Source organism: Lissotriton vulgaris, unplaced genomic scaffold (genome assembly GCF_964263255.1).
Source record: "Lissotriton vulgaris unplaced genomic scaffold, aLisVul1.2 SCAFFOLD_271, whole genome shotgun sequence".
Lineage (NCBI taxonomy): Eukaryota > Metazoa > Chordata > Amphibia > Caudata > Salamandridae > Lissotriton > Lissotriton vulgaris.
The window spans coordinates 902,285-925,806 of NW_028242776.1; the positions used below are offsets into that span (position 1 = coordinate 902,285).

Genomic DNA, 23,522 nt, shown 5'->3' on the forward strand with positions numbered 1-23,522 from the left:
TGACACTAATCCGTGAAGTGTTACATCACATCTTTATCCTATACTCGTGCCTATGCAACAACGCTTCTGTATTTGTATATTCCTCATGGCTGTTCCATCCTCCTCTCACATCACAAGAAAGTCTTCATCTTTACCTGTTTGGACAAACATACACCTCCTTGTCCTACCTATCCTATCATTGTTGACCATCACATATTGTTCTCTTTTGATGTTCCGCCCTCATGGTTTAACGTTCTAATGTTCAAAGCTCCATCCTGACTATGCCCATTCTGACAACCTCATATGCACTTGGCCATGAGCTGCTGATGCTTTTCTTTTCTTTCTTGCTTGTCACATAGTTATGGACTTTCTAAGCCTCTTACAGCAATTACCGCCACTGTCTATCCGTAGGTCAGGGCATTTTTTTTCACCCCTCAGTAAGCGGAGTGGATTGCTGTGCAAATCCATTGAATTTTGACGATCCGCTTCTGCCTGCCACAGATGACATCACGACCAGCCCAAGTTGTTAGCAGTTCAGGTTGTTCTCTGTACACGTGGTTACGTTGTGGTTGTATGGTATTACAACGCAGGCTTTTACCACGCTTGCCATTACACCGCTGTTTTTACAACGCAAGTCGTTACAACGACTTGCGCTGTAAGCGCTGGATAGTGGAATAGTTTAATTTTCTATTCCAACTCCAGCCCACGTTACAGTAGGGAAGGTGTTGGAATAGAGAATTAAACTATTCCCTATCCAACAGCGCCCTCCAGCGCAAGTCGTTGTAACGACTTGCGTTGTAATAGCAGCGTTGTAATAGTAGCGCGTGGTAATACCCGCATTGTAAAGGCTGTTCTCCCCTTGTACCATGTTTTACTACATAAGAAAAGCCATACAAACAGCAAAAAATGCCAGAATCCACTCATTCTCCGGTCAGCCTATGGAGCAAAATTGGGTAGTTTTTACAGGACAATATGGGTCCACATGCATACTGAGTAAAGGGGTGAATTTCTCCCTTTATGCCATTCGTAACATTTTTCTGCTCATCCCTGGTTAACCTCCTGATGTACTTTCAGTTTCGGATCTTGCAATCCTTTGAATAAGTGCCATGCTCACACTGACTTTTAACAGTAATTGCTCTCTCTATATTATTTATTTACTTCATATATTAATGTTCTATTATGATGTATTTAACCACTATTTAATATATTAGCTTTAAAGTGTTGTATAATCACAGGTGTTTCATATTGCAGACAAAATTTATTTTTTGACTCATCCGCTAATCTCATCTATCAATTAATCAGAACACATCTAACAAATGTTACACACTTACTTAGGTCATTATATGTCCTGGTTTTCTGTACATTTTCAAATCTTTATGGACTATTGGCCTTCGTATAGTCGTAAATGCTCTCTGTGAATTTATTTATGAATAATAATAATAATAATAAAGGGGTTTGTAGAGCGCATGGTGACGCCTCCCGGCGTATCCCCGCGCTGAGGAATAGAATAGAATAGAATAGAATAGAATGTCACCCTTGAAATGATGACAGTCAAACATATTTTACTATTGTGGCGCAATACATTGCACAGAGCTCCCAACCCTGGACAGGTGAAATTTGAGCTAGAGAAGACAATAAATAGAGCAGTTTGTACTCCATACCTGTCACACTCTCGAGTATTCCCAAAAGGAACTTTGTACCTACTCCCCTGCCTCTTACCCCACTGGACTGGTACCCTGTGTAGTGTCTGGCCCAATAATTCACGCAGACACGGTGTAGTGATTCAGGACCTTCTTTATTTCTCGTCCTCACTCTTCCAAGGCTAACGGCTAACTGCCGCCCTTGGTCCCCAGCTCCTCCCTTTCCGCCCGCCCTCGTCCCTTGCTCGGGCCGGTCCTAGTGCCTGACCAGTTTGGTCACTGGGCACTGTTTCAATGACATCATTACACCCTGCATGTGCCAAGGAGGCACCATACCTCTTTGAAAGTCCCACTCTCTTGGCACAAGCAAGACTTTAGTTCAGACACATGTACTTATTGTTACTGACATGAAGCAAGAAAAGGTATGTGATCTCTCTGCACAACTCTGGGGTGGTCCTGCCAAAGAAATTCATGGTCTGAAGATTCTAGGTGCTGCTACTTTCATCATTTGTTTTGTGTATCACCACTATGGTGTCAGTTAGATTGTTCTGAGTTTCTTATGACTCTAAGCATGCAGCAGTAAAACAAAACAATGAGGAGAAATCGTGAAATACAGACAGTTGCAGTCATCGGTGGCTCGCGTGAGGCATCGCCGTTGACCAGTGTGATTGCTTTCGGCTTTTCTACTTATTAACGTTTTACGTAGTAATTTTGAATGGGGCTTGAGTGGGTGTGATGTTGTAGATAGAGTGCTGGGTCTTCATACAAAAGTCTGGAACCATTCGGGTATGAGCGAAGTTTTTTATTTCGTGTTAAGCCTGAGGTGCTTTTGCGGCTCCATCTGTCATCAACCCTAGGCTTTACAAAGTGTTGGAACACGAGGTTTCACTATCACTTACTCATCAATCATAAACCCAGCGTACAGATCAATTGATCTTTGATATCGACCAAGATGTAGGGATCTAAAGTCAACATAAAGCGTTATCAATTATCATTTCTATTAGTTCAGTCAATTGAGAGAGCTAGTGTGAGTTAAAGGGTTTTATTTTCAAATCTTTTATTTATTCGTTCTTTTATTACAGTATTATTTTCCAAGCCTAATCATTAAAAGATAATATAATAAATCAACTGATATTTGGTAATAAAGTAAATCAATAAGGCATCGAAACAATAATGATCAAACAAGCTTGTTCCATAAAGACACCTCACTTTTCAAAATAAATCAAACTAAATGCGAGAAGGATAAAAGGTCAGTTCAGATACCCATGAAGGGTCTTGATGAGAGAATCAAGCATTTTGCCTAATTAGCTGGAAAGGATTCTCAGCTCAATTAACGGCAGACCAAGAGATAAGCTAAGAGGTCTCATAAAATGATCCCTAAGTGTCTTCTCTTAGGAAGTCTGGGATAAGGGACACACCTGCTGCTTTAACTAGACTTCGAACACACACTGCTATAAATGCACATATTCTATGTTGCTACATTAATATTCTTTCTTCTTCGTGTTGACCAATATGATTTCAGCACACTCCTAGGAATAGGTTTGCTCTCTATCTTGTCAACAGAGTAGAATCATGTTTTAGCCATGTGTCCTTGAATGTTGTGGCACATCCTTTCTTGTTATCCAAAAGCGTTTTCCCTGAATCATCCTCCCTGTTGTCTGCATCTTTTGCGGTGAGGACCTCCCAATTAGCCATTTAATACAAACAAGATTCTATCCACTAGCTAATAAAGAGTAGCTTCTGAAATTGCAACATCTGTAGCAAAGAGAAGAAAAACATCTTGCACAATGGTTGTTTAAATGTGGAAAAAAACAAGCTTTTCAGTACTTAATATGTCTTGTTATTCATTCATGGGGAAGTGTAGCCCTTGAGGTCCACAGTAATAGTTTCAAAACAGAGATAGAGAGAACCCCTCACAAGGATGCTGGCGTTCTTCAATGCAAGCTGGCCGAAAGGAGTCAATGGAAGCTGCTCACTGATGTGCGATGTACTATTTATTTCAAAAGAAAGGAACAACAAAAATCAGATGACTTAAGCATCTAGCATTGCACCCAATATTCGACTGGGTTCATCGGAAGCTGCTTATTAAAATCCGATTTACAGAATGCATTTAAAGAGGGAGCTTATTTTGGGATGATTTAGACACCTTTTTTTTCAACTGGATTTTGTGATAAATAGCCTTCCGGAAGTTATTTCACCAACTAGAATTTCAATTTTTCTATGACTGCGTAACCTGCCACAATTTCTGGTGCTTCCTATATATTTTAAGTCCTGATGATGACCCTGCTTTGAATAACTTATGCCCAGGGGTCGAAGCATTGATGACACAACATACGTGGACTGTGTTTTTAAGAATTTTATGGTGGCTATCAATACAAACCTGATGAGTATTGACTTCAAACACTGTATTATCCCTATCAGCAACATGTATATATGTTTGTACCTAGCATGTATGTACTATTGTTCACTCGCACTGTGCTGTCACTTTCTAGGAGCACCATATTTTTTTGGGATATAAGTAATGCATAATACTCACTATAAAATTGATGTATGTATTCATGTCTGAGAAGGTACATGAGAATAAACGCACTAAACTCATAATTGAAAACCTACCCCTGTGAGGGGTTCTATCTAGCTCTGTTTTGATACAATTACCTTGGAAGTCAAGGGCTACACTTCCCCCATGGGGACCACCTTTTACATATTTACTGTCCAGCCCAGGTCCCTTGGTTATTGGGTTGCACCTTGTTGTTCAAGAGAATTGTTATTCATTTATGGCATCCTCAGTTATGTCAAGTTAAGAACTCATGCTTTATTTCTATGTTACAAGCCTATAGTTTTTAAGTATGGCTGCCAACTACAAATTTTGCATTTAACACATTTGTTTTTTAAACTTAAGCTCTGCACATTATACTTTTAATAAAGCATTTTTGCAAATATCTAATTTTGCTGCAGCATCAGCACACAGACCAACATTCCATGCATCATCACATTCTCACAGCATTCACACTTAACATCCTACAGCAAGGACGCTCAGCCCATGCATACATAGACACATCACGTCACTACAGCATCCCCTTTCTTTACACACAGGATAAACCAGGCAACCCACATCGCTACATATGACTGAATTTTACTGAGTATGAGTGACTGTGGCTGAAAGCATGGAATTGGGTGTGAGTAAATTATATTGCCAGCACTCAGTAAGGAGGGGCTAAATTAATCTAGGTGGATTTGTTGTGAAATGGGTCTGCTTTGATCCTCCACAGAGGGAAAATGGGTGTCTAAATGAGTTCCCCTTTCAAGGTCAAGGGTAGGTATGCGTCTGATCAATTTATGCATGGCACAAGTACGTAAGTAAAACACTTGATCATATTGTAGAAACAAGCAAGAACTGAGCTCTGAAATCCAAAAAACATGAAGCACAGTTTAAATGAGGTAAAACAATCGTCATGGATCCAAAACCAATCCGAACTAAAAGCAGTGACCCTCAGAGCAAAGGTTTGCCTTGAATGATTTAAAAAAATATATTTTATCATGTTAACACAGGGAAAAACTTTACTTGTCTTGGTCCTGTCATATAAGCCAAATTTAGAAACATACAGATTTGCTCAAGTTTGTAATCGGAGAATGGCAGCAGGTAGGAAGAGAAAGCAAACAGAACCCGACTGACATGCCTCTAGACTGAAACAAAAAAACAGTAAAAAAACTCTTAGGGACTCCTTCTTCAGCAGCTTCTCAAAAAACTGTTACCAGTATTCTACATCGCCCTTTAACCTCTTACCATTCAGAATCCGAATTATGTGCTCTCTCAACTCAAATCTGCATCTCAAATATAGGACTAGCAGTTGTGAGCCATGTATCGCAATACATCAATATATCCACCACCCGCCACCCAGTATCATTCAACAACCTTACATGTCCAGATCATATGTAGGAAACTTTCTTAGTAGATGCAAAAATAGTATCCTATGTGGTCAGTGTCAAAGTGGCCTTACTTTGTCCTCTCACTTGGACCTAACCTTCGATATCGCAGAGGTATGGTCTGTGCAGAGGGCCCTATCGACAGTTGAAACCCTGATAGTGCCCCCCAGGTTTCCCAGTGTGACAAAGTCAGGAAGCCGGATAGAAAAAGAATGAACCTTCGAAAGATCTAATCATCTTCTTCAGCCTCGAATATTTAGCAGTGTGCCCCCACAAAGGACCACGATTCCCATCTCCTTCAAGAAACAGGCACAGACTTGTTCTTCTGAGACCTTATCTAGCACCTTGAAACACGGCACATTGATCGGAAGGCAAATCAGCTGTTTTGTTGGGTTCTTGTGCATTCGATGTGCATGAAGGAAAGGGAAACTCAGCTGTTCCAGAGTTATACTGACTGATCTTTCCTCTCTGACTCTGTCCAAAAGCACATACATGTCACTGCCTGGAACACATCTTGTGCTTCTTCCAACACCTACATCAGAGGAGCTTCTGCCTACAACAGGGTGACCTCTTCTGTAGGTCAAAGGAAACCTTTCTCAAGGGGGCACTATTGAAACCCAGAAAGGCTAGTAAGGTCAGGATGTGGTTGGCTGTAGCCAGGCTCCTTGATATAAGCAGACAAACAGGTTATGTTGACATACCCCTTGTGCTTCCTTCTCCCAATATCCGGCACCAGAGGATGCTGTTACCTACTTGTAATTAAACAACAGGGGGTGGTGATGGACAGAGTTTCTGAATTAAGCAGAATACTCTCACCCAGTCAAGAGATCAGGGCTTAATCCAACACCGTTTTTTAGCTCACTGCACCATCCCAGCTCAGAACCTGGCTATATGCAAATTAGTCTGTCCCTGGCCCAGTGTATCATGGGAACAGGGCAAACCAAACTACCAAGTCAATTTTTTCACTAGGAAGGAAACAAGCTACCGGGGACCAGTTTCTGGCATTTCAGCCGTCTTCGGCCCGGCTTGCTTGAATCTACCTACTTGTGTCACCGTCCTCAGGCAAGGAGGCAATCCAAACCGGCTTGTTTTCTGAGCCAGTAGTGATAACAAATTAAGCCCCATCCGGAGTCCAATCATAAATAGGGTTAGTGGGCAAAAACCCAGCATTCAGGATGCAGGCGACGCACATAGGTGGCTAGAGACTTCTAAAGATTCTTAAGATTTCCCCCCACAGTTAATAACCCCCAAAACCAATGCTTCCTACCATAAGCTCAGGCACAGAGATGTGTGGGAATCCATCTCAGATGCAGTCCCCCTCTACTTAACAAATGTGCCTTCTGCTTTCTCACTTATTTGGCAGTCAGTTTAGTTGAAGGAGGTAGCTATTGAATAAGGACACAGACATCATAGAATAAGGATCAAAGCAACACTTAGGTGGAGAAATCATTGACATATTAATCGGGACTTCATCAAGAAATCTGCAATAAGCTGAGTGATGGTCGTCCCACCGGCTCACAAACAGCTGGACTGAGAGCTTTCCAAATGCAATTTCCTAAAATGCAGCTAAAGATTATTGTCACCACCTACTGTGAACTATGACATAGAGGAAATGCTGGACCAGCTATGGCCCTCTAGTCTAGGTCCCCCTCCACCTCCGAAGGATAATATTAAGAGTCTAGGAGTATGGCTGGACAAATCACTTACCCTCAACACCCAGGCAACAAAAACCTCCGCAATCTGCTTTGGGATCCTCCGGATGCTGAGAAAAATCCTGCCACTCCTGGCCTTTGAAGCCAAGCAAGTTCTCATTCAGGGTCTGATCCAATCCCGTCTCGACTTCAACAACGCCCTTTACATGGGGGCCCCCGAATACGTGCTGCAAAAACTCCAGCGGACTCAGAACTGCGCAGCACATACGCTACTCCAGATTCCGCGCAGAGAATCGGTGGAATCGGGGTTCAGAGCCCTCCACTGGCTCCCTGTTAAGGAAAGAATAAAATTCAAAGCCATGGGCATATCCCACCAAGCCTTTTACAGATCCGGCCCCGAGATCAATAATTCACTCCTCACCCCCTACTGCCCTGGTAAACCACTCCGATCTACGAACGCATTTCTCGCTGCAGTTCCCCGGGTCAAAAGGTCCAGAGCAGGAGGAAGGTCCTTCACGCTCAACGCTGCTAAGCTATGGAACTCCCTTCCCATCCACCTCTGATCCAACCCCAACCTCTCATCTTTCCGTAAAGGGCTAAAAACACTCCTCTTCAGAAACTAACCCCATCCCCTGATCCCTACTTCCTCAGAGAACTTCTCCTCACTATTAGCGCTTGGACGCCCTAGGGCAGCAGCCGCGCCCTATAAAACCCCTTTTCATTTCATTTAAGTTAATTTCATTTCTGGTGTCTGCAACAAGCCATACTTGCGGGCACCCAGATTGCAGAATCAAAGCAGCTAGCTTTGACCTCTGCTCGGTGGGTGGTCAATAGAGAGATTTAAATAGGAGATGTCTCTGTTCAAGATGTTCACCATAAACAGCATACCGAGAACCCCTCAACCACGTCTGGATCACAGGCTGACAAAAGAGTAGTGAGTTTAAGCTCAAAAACAGGGAACAGCAAGTACTAAGAGGATTTCTGGCAATGTGAGGACAAGTCTGTATCAAGACAAGGTCCTATAGGTCTACACTGCCAACTTGCTGTTTGCCATTAACTTGTTTTCAGTTGGTGTACCCACATTGAGTAAGTGAATAAGTGATCAGAAGACCCTAATATTCTCGGTCTAGTTCACAGGAACAGGCATCAAAACATATATGAGCACATACATAGGCGTAAAGCTTCAGAGACTCTGATGCTTTTATCACAAATACAGATGAAGCAAATTTCAACCTGGCAAGATTTTAGAGGGTCAGATTAGCTTCTGACCAACTTACTTTGATTAAAAACCGCATCAGATATGGCAGATGCCTCCTGCCTGTGTCACTCTGTGGGTGGGTGAAGAAGTTCAAACTGTAAGGTGAGTTTTAGAGACAATCTTTTCTCTTGGTTGATCGCCTCATGGTGTTGCAGATGTAGGCTGCTGGGTAGACTCTTTAACATATAGCACACCAGGTGTGCTTTGGAGGAGTTCACCTTGAGATAGATGCTCCACCAGCAAAAGGAAGGCGTTTTGCGTAGAGAATTACTGTGGAAGGCTCAGAGCGACCTTCCCCACTTGTTAAGGACTTCGATATGCCATCAAAATCTGACAAGAAGGACTTCCCTATGGTACATGACATGTCACAGAACTGAGGCCCTGACATAACAAGAGTATTGTGCTCTGGCGGGAGTACCGATTCATGCTCAATGGAGAAGCCACCGAGTGCTCCTAAGACTTTCTAGAAGGGATACTATTATAGACAAATCTTTCCAGTCTTGAACATGGCACAAATCAGTGGCTGGGAGTACCTGATTGCTATGGTAAATGCTCACCTTAGCCAGGCACCTCGGTTGAAGAAGGCAAAGCAAAGGCTCTGTCAACACAGTTTTTTTTAATCATTATCTATAAACCTACCCATCATAGGTTGTGAATGCGAATATGTATTGCTGGACATGCTGGACATAACTATATTTTGTTTTGGGAATAGTAGGGGTCAGATAATGACTCCTCCCATACTACTGCCTGTGATTAAGGACAATGTCTACTGCATAAGTGTTGACTTCTCAGATTGTATTATTTAACAGGAGCTATTGCTCAGCTTCTGCTCTGTGGCCATATATGGATGCAGGATGTGGGAGATGGACATGCACACTCAGTAATACACACACACTCAGTAATACACACACACTCAGTAATACACACACACTCAGACATCCAGGAGAGGGAAGATGGTACACGCATGCCCAATACTAATCATATGAAGCACCCTACAAACCTAGACTAGATTCATTCGGGGGAGACCCGTATTGGGGCCGTACTCCCCTCATGTATCCAACACATGGACCCACTTTTATTACTTTCAAAGGAAACTAGTGTGCACTTTATGACCGTCTCCACAGCATTTACCAGGGAGAGCTAGTAGGCTGGCTATCAGCTTTGGGTGTAGGTCGAAAGGTCTGCACCACACTATCATAGATGGGTTACCACCAACCATTAGCCAACTCATGGTTTGCTTATGCATATGATAGTCACTAACGATAAAAGGAGTATCTGTTTCAGCGGGTCTCTACATTTCAACAGAGTCTAGAGCTTTGTTGGGTATCAGTACAGAAATCATGTAGAGCAGCTCTCAAGCAACCTGTGACACAAGTCCTCTGCATCGAAAAACAACGTAAGCAACCAGAATTATAAAATGAGGAGCCGGGCGGCACATGACTATTTCACCAGTCACTTTCCACCTTGTGACCTCTTTAGGGTCTTTAACATGTTGCTTTCCCTAAAGTGGTTGTTTCTGACTGTGGAGCCAACTGCATATCTATGTACATGAATGCAATGTGTGACAAGCGTGGAGTTTGTTAAAGGTTCTCCTCCTTGCAGTAGACTAAAACTAATGGTCTTGTAGAGTACTTTATTATAATAGGCAGTCTAGAAGCCTCACGAAGGAGACATTGGGGTATTCTCCTATCCAGCCTGTCTGCAGGGTTCCCACCTAGGATGCTCTAGAGAATGGCGCATAAGGGAACCTGAAGTCACCTACTGCAGTTGTGTTTGACTGTGTTTAGAATTCAGATAAGGATAGCCTATATCCTGAATAAATCCAAGGGCAACCTCCCAGCACGCAAGAAATGTATAAAGAGTTTGTGTAACCAAACAACCCCTCTTGTACTTATCACAAAGCCCATCAAATTCACATATTGGAACCCTTCTGTTTGAAATTGTTAACCTACAGTCTAAAATTTGTTCAAAGAACTTTAGACTATAGCAGTACCTCTTTTTAAAAATGGTGTATCTGTGATGAAAGACTGTGAAGCAATCAATCATATTACATCACTTGGGTAGCCAGGATCCTGAAACAGTCCTTTGCAACAGCATTTGGAGTCAACTCAATTCATAATGGACTGTTAGCCAATCGCCTGCATTGAATGTACCCTTTTTGATATAGAGGACAAAAGAAAAAAAATTGAGAAAATGGGAAAATGTAGAAGGGAAAATACTTGGGTATCGCTTTAGGGCTTTTTATACTGTAAAGCCAGTAGTGGCTCCTCCACTAAGGTGGAGGAGCGTCACCCCACTACTATTAAAGCATGTAGATAAAGGCAGTACCTGATAAAGGAAAAATAAAATGATAATAACTCTAAGTTAATACCATTTTATTTTGTTCTTGTTGCAGCAGCTTTGTGGGCGGGGCGGGCTGCTCTGCTGACAGAGCAGGGGAGGGCTTGTTTGCCCTCCCATAATGCGCATGAATGTTTGGCCGGCCATCTAGGGCCATGCAAACAGTCATGCGTACTTTGCATGTTCTCCACGCAGGCTGCATTACAGCCTGCGTGGAGAACATGCCCAGGCCCCCAGTCCCCATCTGAGCACCGAGCCACAGCGTTCAGACCAATTACAATGCTGCATGGCAGCATTGTGATTGCCTCAGGGCAGCCTGGGTGCTGCTCTGTGTTCCTGTTCTGGACACAACAGTGGAGAAAGCGGCAAGACACTGTGAGAAGGTAAGGTTTTTCTTTTCTTCTTTACTCCCAACACCGCCCGCTTGCCCTCCCATCCCTGATCTGTACGAGCCGCCACTGTGTAATGCTTGGTCATTTACTAAGGAATTTACAGCTCCCCAAGCAGGTGTCTAGAACTGCCTAGTTGTAGATATAAAATTTGGAAAGGCAGATTATTTTGAATATTCTTGTGCCAGAAAGTATAGATTTGTATGGGGTACCAGAGGCCTCAGCTCTCTCTGCCTGTCTCTGTTACTCTCCACCCCTCTCTCTCTCGCTCTCCCTCTCTCTCTCTCTCTCTCTCTCTCTCTCTCTCTATTTCTCTCTCTCTATTTCTCTTTCTCTCTCTCTCTCTCTCTCTCTCTCTCTCTCTCTCTCTCTCTCTCTCTCTCTCTCTCTCTCTCTGCATTTCTCTTTCTCTTTCACTCTCTCTCTATTTCTCTTTCTCTCTCTCTATTTCTCTTTCTCTCTTTCTCTATTTCTCTTTCTCTCTCTCTCTATATATATATTTCTCTTTCACTCCCTCTCTCTATTTCTCTTTCACTCTCTCTCTCTGTATTTCTCTTTCACTCTCTCTCTCTGTATTTCTCTTTTACCGGACAGAAAGGAAGAATGGTAATGGGGGCCTGGCGAAGTCCCCTATTGGCCCCATTCCAGGCTTTGGGAATCCAATGGGATTCTCTCTTAAAACCCTCTCTTCTTGCTGACCAAGATGGGTGGGAATAATCCGCAGAATATTTTGGCAAGAGTGAGGGTAAGCATTGGAGCTACTGTTGAAGAGATGTAGCTGGCCTCCACTCTCTGAAAGCTCCTTATTGTATTACATTCTCACTTTCATTCCAATGGGACTACATTTTTTTCACAAAAGGAACCCCAACTGTGGGACTTCCTCTGTTATCACATTGTTTTCCATTTCCTCCTTATCTTTCCCTGTACCCCTGTTTCTTTCTTTTAGATTTACTTTTGCGCCAGCCTTCTCCTGTATGTCCGCAAGCGCAGAGATACCCCTTCGGGGGTGATTCAGGCGCTATACAAAACCCATAAATAAATGAATAAAGTAAAATAGTTTTGATTTCGTCTGTCTTGCACACGGCTTCTAGGTTGCTTTGAGGAGTGAGCTTCGTGTGACTCAGAAGATTTATAGAGTATTCAGTTTAGCTGCCTTGCATGGGTCACATTGGCTGTGCACTCTAAAGGACCATTTACCACGTCTGTTAATCGATCCGTGATCAAAGGGGAATTGGGCCTTGGAACGAAAATGGCAGGAATGGAATTTGGTAGAACCTACCTGATAATGTTATTCTTTAGTATGGTTTTGGAGCCCTAAGAAAGGTAAATCTTCTATAAGCTGCTTGGGGGCTAATAGGCATGTGTTGGAGTTACTTCAACTTTGGGAGTTTACCTCTGCAAGGGTCACTCTGCCTCATGGCTGCAGCTAGTTTGGGGCATTTGTTGACTTATGCTGTTTGTGTAGTTATGGTGCTTGGTGGGATGAAATTCCTCTATATGGCTTTATAAAGCTGCGCTGTCCTGCCCATGTCCCTTTTACTGAACTGTCCGGTATATTTTTTTAGGTCTCGCGACCTATCAATGCGCGCAAGCGCATTGAGCGGAGCGAGAATTCAAGTGCTCAAAATACTCGTGAAACCAAGGGTTTAGTTCGTGCGGTTTTCTTCGAGTTCACGTGGCCACAGGCACGCGCTTTTGGGCCATAAACTTGCATTTCTCCTCCCCCTCCCCAGCCAGCTTACCCCAGGCGGTAGCAGCACTCCTCCCACACCTTTGAAGTGAAGCTTAGCTTCACTTCAAAGGCCCCTGCTGCTTCACACCGTGTCGCATTTCTCCTCCCCCCTCCCCTTCTCTGCCTTCCCTCCGTCTTGTTTTTTTTGCTGTTTGCATTTAACCGGCTCTACATGCCGAGCTGTGCCCGCAATCTTTTACCCAGAGTAGATGCTATGCAGGAATGTCAGTAGAGTGGTTATTCTAATCAAAGCACATAGTTACCTTTTGTAGAACCTTCAGTACCGTCTCACTGTTTTTGTGCTCACTGTACTCTGATATAGCAGAAATTCGCTGTGTTGACCAGAACATTCAAAAGAATAAATATGGATTTTAACTTCTTAGCTGCATAAGTGAGTTTGTTTCAAGCGCTATGCAAAACTTCAAAATCAAACCTTTTACATGTAGTGTGTGTCAAGTGCTCTCTTTTACACAGTGTCACTTGGATGTTCCCCATTCCAAAGACTCATGGTTTTCATGTTAACTTTTATTTTTAATGTGCAGAAAAATGTGTAGCTGCACCTAGCATATACATCGGATTACCGTATTCCACAGTGGAGGTGTAGCTGCACCTAGTTTTATCAGTAATATATATTTTGGGTGCTGTACAACTGTGTCAATAACTGTATATAAGAGTGTCCATATTGGCTACTAAATGAAACTAATTCTTCTTGAGTCTGCGAAGTAACATGTCGTTATAAGCAAACTAGGAATTGGTTGGCAGTTGTGCAAGGGCACTTCCAGACTTTTGGGGTTGTATAGTGTAGCCAACATTGGGTGCTGTGTTTGTGCGGCGACCTTGCAGAATATTTGGCTGACTTTAGAAAGGAGATCTGTGCCGCAAATAGCTAGGCATAAGACAGGACAGTCTTTAAAAGGGGCATGGTACAACTTTTACTCCGCAGAGACGCGCCAAATCTTTTAACATGCCCGGAACTGCTTTGTAATGTTTTACAGATTTTTGTTTTCCTTACCTCCTGGCCTGCCTGCCCTGCACCATCTTTGTGGCGACAAACAGATGTACTGTTTGCATGTTTAAGCCACATAGATCCGTGAACTTATTTCTACTTCACGTTCTGAGCGAGGTTTTGAATCTTTTATTCAGTGAGTCACTATGATTAATCACTGTCACTGCATTATGAGGCGAATTTTGACCACCAGAAAATAGTTAAGCAGATCCCAGTTTAACAGTCACTTAAAATATTTAGCCACTTAGAGATAATTTGTGACTTATATATTTGTTAGCTTCTAAAAAAGACGGGCGTTTTTTGTAAATCTAGAAGAAACGCACTTCGAATTGCCGATTATCTGTTTTACTGTCTAGGTCCCTGATTGCAGTGTAAAGTGGTAAGGTTCTGTCTAATTGTATATCCGAATCGTTGTTATTTAAATGTATGGTTAAGAAATTCCCAGTTCCGGTAGAAAAGATGCCGTCCACAAGACTGGCTCATATATTATCTGCCCAGCTGCAAACATTTCACAAAAGACTGAGCCATAACCGGTCCCCAGTGAAGCTGGAATAAGGTCTGTGCAGAGGGCATCTGATATTACATTGGGACCAAAGAAAATTGCCCTCGCTGCGAATTTGTATTGTAATTGAAATAATAAATCATTTGCATCGTTAATATTTAGCATGTATAATTTTAAGGGCTATTCTTGTTTTTTTAAAACAGTGTATGAATTACATTTTTAGTCCATGTTTTATGGCCAATTACCCTAATAAACAACACTACTATTAAAATATTGCTCATGGAGGCAGTGCTTCATTCACTTTTGTAACTGGCTCGTCAGAATCTTGGTGGTTAGTGAGTGAGTCGAGGTAATAATGTGCTTGAAGCTGGCTTGCAGTGTTCAACACTAACTGGAACATTCACTCTAATCTGGGGTGGTCAGGGCTAGTAATTTTAACTCTGAGAGTAGGCTTATTTTAACTCCATGTTAGGCATGGATCAGGCAAAAGAGGGTACACCCCTGTTGCCTTTTTAGGTCTCGCGACCTATCAATGCGCGCATGCGCATTGAGTGGAGCGAGAATTCAAGTGCTCAAAATGCTTGTCAAACCAAGGGCTTTTTGGTGCGGTTTTCTTTGAGTTCACGTGAATCACGTGACCAAACAAGCACGCGCATCAGCCTCCCTCCCTCCTAATTGCATTTTTTCACGGCCGCACAGCACATCAAAGGGCTTCTCCCAGCGTGTGCTGTGCGGCTTCTCCTCCCCTAATTATTCATGGCTGGCCGTACGCCTCTCGCGTGCATATGGCTCGTGTTGTTTCAGCACAGCATGCACCTCTCCCCGTCGGCTCCAGAACATCTTGGAAGCTCCCGGGGACTCTGCACGGCGTCAGCAGTCTCGGATTCGGATCACCGTTCTTTGATTGTCTGAATGGAGAGAATCTAAGTTAGACAGGGATAAAGCCATGATCAAACACTGCTACGGATATATTAGTCAGATGTCAACTTAGAGTAACATTGTTTTTGCTTACATGGGATCAGCAGCAGTAAACAGAAACAGCATGAATAACACTGTCACGACATAAAGAAGCTAACATGGCTGGCAGCCACCTCTGAAGATATAGTACCACAAAACATGTGTGTAGCAATCTCTGAGCTCATTTTACTTGGAAAACTGAACTACATTGAGCTAGAGAGAGACAGAAGCAACTGCAGCAATTGTCAACTCCCTCTGCACTAGTCCCTCAATGGAATACCTGGCTTATAACACTCTCTAAGGTACAATCCTGCTTCTTCCCAGGCAGATCCCCTCTGAGAGAACCCCGTCCTATGTACTCCCATTCACGCACAGCGCTTAGCGCTTCGGTAATCCTAAAGTGCTTCCCAGAGATTTGGAAACATTCTTTTTCTAAAATTGCAACAATGAACCCCTCTCCCTCGCCAATCTAGCTGTTTTACTAAACCTTTGACGTAATTGGTATCACTGAAGTCTTAAGATTGTATTCAGCAGCACCCGTTTAAATGCTCCCAATCAGGTTTCCACACAAACGTGTCATTTAGGCCACAGAATTAGGGCCCACATCAAAGAGCCTTTCCTGCCAGCAGTTGTGTTTTATTCCTGCCTTGAGCGTGAGATACTCCTGAACTTCCAACCCTGATTCACAAAGCATTTTGTACAAGTCGTTGTGTCATACTCCAGACTTATTTGTATCCTAGGGCAAAACATGCTCACTCGTGGACAGTTGCCAAGATTTCTTTGTCCTTTAAGTGAGTCTTATTCCTGGACATTTATGAGAAAGTCCCATGGTACGCTACATTATGCTATATTTAGTTATGTTATTTTCGTTTTCATTGTGGTGTGTAATGTTATTTTGTGGTGTGGCCTATTATAGAATGTCTGTTATGTTGTGTTGTGCTGTGGCAGTTTATGTTATGTTACAATTATTGACATCTTATTTACGGTATGTTATGTTGTGCTATTTTATAATTTGTTATGCTATGTTACAGTCATTTATGTTATGATATATTAATTAGCTTTGTCTAGCACCAGACACAGCGCTGATGTCATTTCAGTGCAGAAAGGCGCCAGACAAAAGGAAAGTGCAGATACCCGTCGTTGTAGCAAATAAATGGAGAACATAAAGATATGCATAACCCTAGTGCATTTTCAATTCCAGACCAATGTTTGCTCCTGGGCTCCCTCACAGACATTCTGACAGGACGCAGCTCTACAGTGCTGCATCGCACCGTCATGGTGACCGGGGGAAAGGTCAAGGGGCAGAATAGGCGCTTTGTCTGCGCCCTGGCAGAGGGCTCGTCGTCTGGCGCGCGGCCCCGCCACCCCCAGAGACCCCTGATTGGCATGCTAATGCAGGCTAACAACAAGCATTCCCATAGCCAATAGGACTCGCATTAGGAAACTGTAAGCTATTGGCTTTGTAAATAATAATGCTATTAATTTATATATTTTCAGTGCCAACACATATTAAAAAAATAATTGTCATTTACAATACCAATAGCCCACACTTTCCTCATGCGAGACCTATTGGCAGCGCCAGTGCTTGTCCTTTAAGAGCTCAACATTCATACAAGCTCACTGGAGGCACTACCATTTTGCTGACTGAGACATTGAGGGATATGTTTCCTAAGAAGTGACGGAGCGCAGTGTTAGCCTTCCTGGCTTAACGCCACACTCCACCATTTCTAAAACGCAGGGCTGCACCATATTTACAACAATATGGTGCAACCCCGCATTTCCCCTGCACTGGTGCTAAATGTAGCAGCATACCACCAACGCAGGCACCCTTGCACCATAGTGCAAGGGCGTTTGCATTGAGGGGAAGATTGTTTATGTGCAGGAAGGTCCCCCTTCCTGCACATAAACAATCTTTAAATGGCGTTTTGCAACTTCTATGTGTGCTGCTTAATACAGCATACATAGAAATTGCAACATTTTTTTTTTTAATGACTGTTTATGTGCAGGGAGGGACATCTTCCTGCACATAAACAATCTATGGTGTTTTGCTGTTTCTATGTGTGCTGCACAACGCAGCCCACATGGAAACAGCAAAAACGAGGAGAAATTAACAATTTTTCCAGGTTAAGACCAGGTTTTCCCTAGTCTTAATTTTGGCGCTGCCTGTTATTTACGCCACCCTTGTAAATAGGGTGCTTTGTTTACAAGGCAATGTTAAGCCACAATAAGTGGCTCAACATTGTATAAGGCGAAGCCCCTATCCCCACTACAACGTCCTGAAAAGTGACATTGTGGTGGCAATAGGGGCTTGTAAATATGCCCCTAGAGCTGGACTGTGATGTTGGGGGCATCAAGAATGCCTCCCTACTTTGCGCTGATTACTGGTCCCTCTACCCAGGTCATGTGCCACTGAGAGTGGTGAAATACAAGATTTTGGTTAGGGCCTAAAGTTGTTTTAGCTGTGCTTCTGTGGGGGAGAGAGATTGCCTCCCGAAAGTTCTGTTTAGTCCCTCATAACTGGGTCCTTTAAATTCATGATGTTTGGCACTGCCGCCCTGCACACTTCAGTGTGCATGTCTGGAGGGTTTCACATGTGTGCCTAAGAAGGTAATGTGTAGACATCATTGGACTCATTGCATGCCGGCAACACCCGACGTGGCCTAGTTCACGCTGGCCCGCCAGTGCCCGTTTTCAGCAATTATAACTGCAAGTATACATATTCTGCAATCCTCACTGAAGCCACTTGTCTCTTTTTGGTGGTGGGTGGTTGGTTTTGCCAAATTGCTTCATGTAGCCACAGGTTCCCTGTCAGAGTAAATAAGTACTACCCCCTGGATTAGTGCATTGTTTACCATGTAACTCTTTCCACTGATAAGGTTCTCTGACATCACCAAAAGGGAACAGGAGAATTGATCCTGAAGTGAGACTTCTGCAAAGGCATGACCTTCTACACACACTCTGCCTAAGTCCGGATTAAGGTGGAGTGACGTTCCGAGGAGGAAGTGACCCCCCCACATCAGACTGCAAAAGTCCAGCGGCCAGAAAGGACTTGCGTTTGACAGCCCCAGTTGAATGAGACTACCCAGGAGACACAAGGCATTCCATCAGCTGCTTAGTAAGCAAGCTGACGCATGGGTCTAGGAGAAGCTACGTTGCCTTCAATCACCAATAAGAATAACCAAGCTTCATTCTTGACCTATCCCTCCCTCTCAGATCATTCCTTGAGACATCCCAATTTGGAATCCTTGCCCGGGGTCCCAGGTCCATCAGCTGGAGAAAGTTGCTCTGATTCCAGAACATTTGGAATTACCCAACAGATCAAACAGTTGTGGCATTAAGGTGGTTTAATCCCATTAATAATAATAATAAAAAGACAAACATTTGTGTGGAGGGTCAAGGGGAATATTCTACGACCTGTCTGCTCATTCCCCTGCTGTCAAGATACAAAACACACAACAGAGCAGACCAGGTCTAGAAGTGGTGTGTAACTACCCGTGACTGTGGAAAAATTGGGGTGCATGTGTGAGCAAATGTTAGTAAAAACAAAAACTATTGAAAACAAAACAAATTTTGTTGAAAACAAAACAAAACAAAAGCTAGAGCAATTCCCATCAGCCCACCCATATGGTGGAGTTTACGTCATGTGGGAATTGCGAGTCATACCATCCCAAATCCGACCATATAGTGTCGGTGCGGGAAAGGATGTCAGTAATCTAGCCATGATGTACATCCTAAAGTGATGTTAATAGAAAAGTGCAGTGCTCAAGTGATAGTGATAATTACAATTGACTACCCAGACTCTGAAGAACGTTTTGACAGAAGTCCATGTGTCAAGAGTTAAAAACACGCCAAGTAGTAAGACTACCCTATGGCGCTGTGCAGGACGGTCGACATGTTTCAGCCTAAGGGGCATTTGCCCCGGCTTTCTTCAGGACCTTAGACATAGAATGGCTACTGCAACTACATGAGATGTGTTAAGTGAAGAATACAAATGAATGTACTAAGAAAAAGTTACATATCTACCAGGAACTTAAATACTTAAGTGTCCACTGGAGGGAGAGAATGATGTCTTCTTCCTATCAAAAAACAAGAAACAGAAAAACAAGTCTTCACCCACACAAAGCTGGGTGAGTATCACTGTGAGGAAATGCCTCTGGGTGATCAAGCTATTATGCTTTTTATAATGCCGAATGCAAATTATTCTTGCAGGTGTGGCTAGACGGTCTCTGTGTACGCATGCGGGTGTATGTGTGTAATCTTGTTTTGTCTGACAAAATGTTTTTCTGTTTCTTGTTTTTTGATAGGAAGAAGACATAATTCTCTCCCTCCAGTGGACACTTAAGTATTTAAGTTCCTGGTAGATATGTAACTTTTTCCTAGTACATTCATTGGTATTCTTCACTTAACACATCACATGTAGTTACATTAGCCATTCTATGTCTAAGGTCCTGAAGAAAGCTGGGGCAAATGCCCCTTAGGCTGAAACATGTCGACCGTCCTGCACAGCGCCATAGGGTAGTCTTACTACTTGGCGTGTTTTTAACTCTTGACACATGGACTTCTGTCTAAAACGTTCTTCAGAGTCTGGGTAGTCAATTTTAATTATCACTATCACTTGAGCACTGCACTTTTCTATTAACATCACTTTAGGATGTACATCATGGCTAGATTACTGACATCCATTCCCGCACCGACACTATATGGTCGGATTTGGGATGGTATGACTAGCAATTCCCACATGACGTAAACTCCACCATATGGGTGGGCTGATGGGAATTGCTCTAGCTTTTGTTTTGTTTTCAACAAAATTTGTTTTGTTTTCAATAGTTTTTGTTTTTACTAACATTTGCTCACACATGCACCCCATTTTTTCCACAGTCACTGGTATAGTTACACACCACTTCTAGACCTGGTCTGCTCTGTTGTGTGTTTTGGTTTAATCCCATTCCCATGCCAGCAGCCAACTGCCACTGCACTTTCCAGTGCCCTTCGTAAGCGCATCCAACCCTCTGTGGGTGCCATGATACAGGCTCCTCCACCTCCTTGACAACATGTTTGGGACACCTTGAGAGATGAGACATCCTAGTCTGTCACTGTCCACAACCCATAGTCAAGGGCTGCTAGCACTCTAGTGTCTGTGACTTATGTTGTGTTGACCGAATATTGTGTCAAAAATATCGAGGAACAAAATATCAAGAAGTTAAATCCAAATAGCTAAGAATAGATTTACTTTTCTTAACTCCACATCTACATTCCCCTACATATATATGTCATCACAGTACATGTATGTGGAGTTAAGTATAGTAAAACTATGTTGGTCCTTGATTTTCTTGGCACAATATTTTGTCCACACAATATTTATTTCAATATTTTTGCCACCACCCCTTCCAGGCGGTAGCGGTGACTGGTCAATATGGCTCCTCTCCCATTCTTATCCAAGGAAGCTCTGTAAGACATGTGTTTTAGTTATCTTTGAGAAGGATGGGGACTTAGGGGCAGATTTATGAAGGGCTTGCGCCACGTTTACGCCGCCGTTGCGTGACGCAACGGAGCGGAAACGTGGCGCATCCCTGCGCCCTATTTACAACGTGACGCATCTAGGAGATGCGTCACGTTGTACAGCACTGCACCATGAGGAGGCGTTCCTGCGCAGGGGGGGGCGTTCCTACGCAGGAACGCCTCCTGAAAGTGGCTGAGTGAAATCTATGAGATTTCACTCAGTCACTTTCAGGGCAATACTGCGTCAAAACCCTGCGCCTGCTTGAAGCAGGCGTAAGGCTTGAGGCAGCATTGAAAGAATAGGCCCCCCCAGAGCATTGCTGGAGCTGCGTCGCGCTTGCGACGCAACTCCAGCAATGCGTCACTTTTACGGCACAGATGCGTGACGCATCTGTGCGGTTTTTGCCCCATGGTGCGCCGCATCATAAATGCGGCGCACCATGGGTGGCGTAGCTGTGGCGCACTGTGGCGCATGTTAACTGGCGCATCCCTCGGGATGCGCTGGTTAACATAAATCTGCCCCAGAGTATAATTAATAAAAGGTTTGTGGACTTTGGATTTGTCAAATTTTGAAATGTAAGTTCTAATAGATGGTCTCTTCTTCCTGAAGATCATTCTATTAAAAGGGCACTGCAGCAGTGGTAAGTAAACACATAAAAATGACTACACTCTCAAATGATGGATGTTAAAATGTATTCATATCATAAATTCAACAATATTTTCTCACTAAATTAACTGCTTTATATATAGAGGGAGGAGAGCGTTTGGTGGAAAGAGTAAGTGTTCAGCAACCTAACAGGGAACAGTTGAATTAGGATCTAGTATTGGTAAGCAACTAGATTTTTGATTAAGATTTGGGAACATATTTAGCCCTTTATTTACTCTTCTGACCCATCACAAAATAGATAAGAAACACAAGACAGGGAATAGTTCACAAACCTCATTGGTGGGATTAAAATTGACAACACCTGAACTCCATGCCCAGTTGTGGGTGTGCAGTGTTAGATTCAATGCCTCCTCAATAGTTCATATGATGCCCCCAGTAAACACAGTGTGATGTCGGTAGCCCGTAGGCTGCAGTTTCATCCTTCAAGATGAGCACATGTTCTGGCAATGTAAATTGAACACCTTTTGCTGGAGCTGCATCCCTAAAGGGAACATTTGAAGATGCTTCATTGTGAGTGGAATTTATGGGATATCTTTCTAAAGAGTCAGAAAACTGACTCTGTAGGTAGGTATTCCATACATATGCCCCATTTCTTCCATATAATATAAACTGAAACTAGACTTAATAGCAACACAAATCAAAACTGTAAAATAAATGTGTTATATTATTGTCATAGGAGACCTCAACACACTTCAAACCCATAGCTTAATTTAAATTTTTTATATTTTCCAGCTGCAACGTTTGGGGGTTACTAAAGATTCCAAATACAATACCCCAAACTCAGAACGTTTGACACCAAATCAGAGGTTAGCCTGGATTGCACGAAGAGCCTTCGTGGCTTTGTATGTTTCGGCTCATCGAGGTCATCTGCAACTCGTGAAATTTCATCTAGAAAATGGTAAGATGGACTAATCCTTCGGAAGTATTTCTACCTCCAGGCTGGCTCTTTTATTAAATCATGTTTACCAATTTCTTGAATTTTAACAGTGATTTTATGGAAGCTTTTATACAGCATTTAAATAATAGTACAAAGATGTATGGAGTTAACAAAACAATTAAAACGTAGACTGGTTCATGAAGAAGAGCTAGAGTAAGTAATATTGCTCAGCAGGAGTAGATGTACACTTGTTATAAAAACAAACAATCCTTTATTCTTAATTTGAAGTGAAAACAATAGAACAATAGTTTTAAGAGAAATGTTGTTTAATCACATCCTCTTCAAGGCAATGTTTCACAAAAATCATCTTGCAATATATACAATGTGCCCAGAAGGAAAAAAGGGGGATTCATTCCGGCTAGAACTACGCCACCCGCGACTAAGGCACGGGCTACGCTAGTGAGTAATGAGTATGAATGTGTGGTTCCCTTTCTGAGAAATCCAGAATTTAAAGCATTAAGGAGAAAAAGACCCAAAGCATAATTGGAAAAGGGACTAACAGGCACATCCATCAAAGCCTTTAGCGATCGCAAACGGTGCGATTCGCAAAAATCGGCTGATTGCGATCGCAAAATTAGCTTTTGCGATGCATCAAGGTTCAAGGCCCTCGCAATTTGAGAATTCACAATTAATTGCGAGTTCTCAAATTGCGAATTCATTTAAGGAATCCCATTTTGCGGTTCCTTAAATGCAATGCATGAAAGTAGAAAAATCTGCGATTTCGCTATTTTGGGGGAGCGAATTACCATGAAGTTGAACTTCATGGTAATTTAGAAAAACTTTGAAAAATGCACTTTAGTGCATTTTTTAAAATTTCATGTTGCACACACGCGCAACATATGTGCATGGATCAATTTCAGGGGTGCAACAGGGTGTCCTTTTGACACCCTGGCACCCTTGAAATTGCATTCTCAATTTGCGATTCTCTAATTGAGATTCGCAAATTGTGAATGTATTCCCATTCATTCCTATGGGCCTCTAGGAATGTTTAGAAATCGCTATTTTTTAAGCGATTTCTACATGCATAGGGTTTTGGGATT

General features: G+C 42.8%; 1 protein-coding gene across 1 annotated transcript in view; it reads left to right on the forward strand.

The window, feature by feature from the left end:
- LOC147668847 (ankyrin repeat domain-containing protein 60-like) overlaps nucleotides 1-23,522 on the forward strand; it is a 39,293-nt gene that overhangs the window by 10,104 nt on the left and 5,667 nt on the right. Inside the window, exon 3 of the mRNA XM_086948403.1 lies at nucleotides 22,278-22,443. Within this exon, the coding sequence (XP_086804529.1) occupies nucleotides 22,278-22,443 (166 nt within the window). The remainder of the gene's footprint in view (nucleotides 1-22,277; nucleotides 22,444-23,522) is intronic.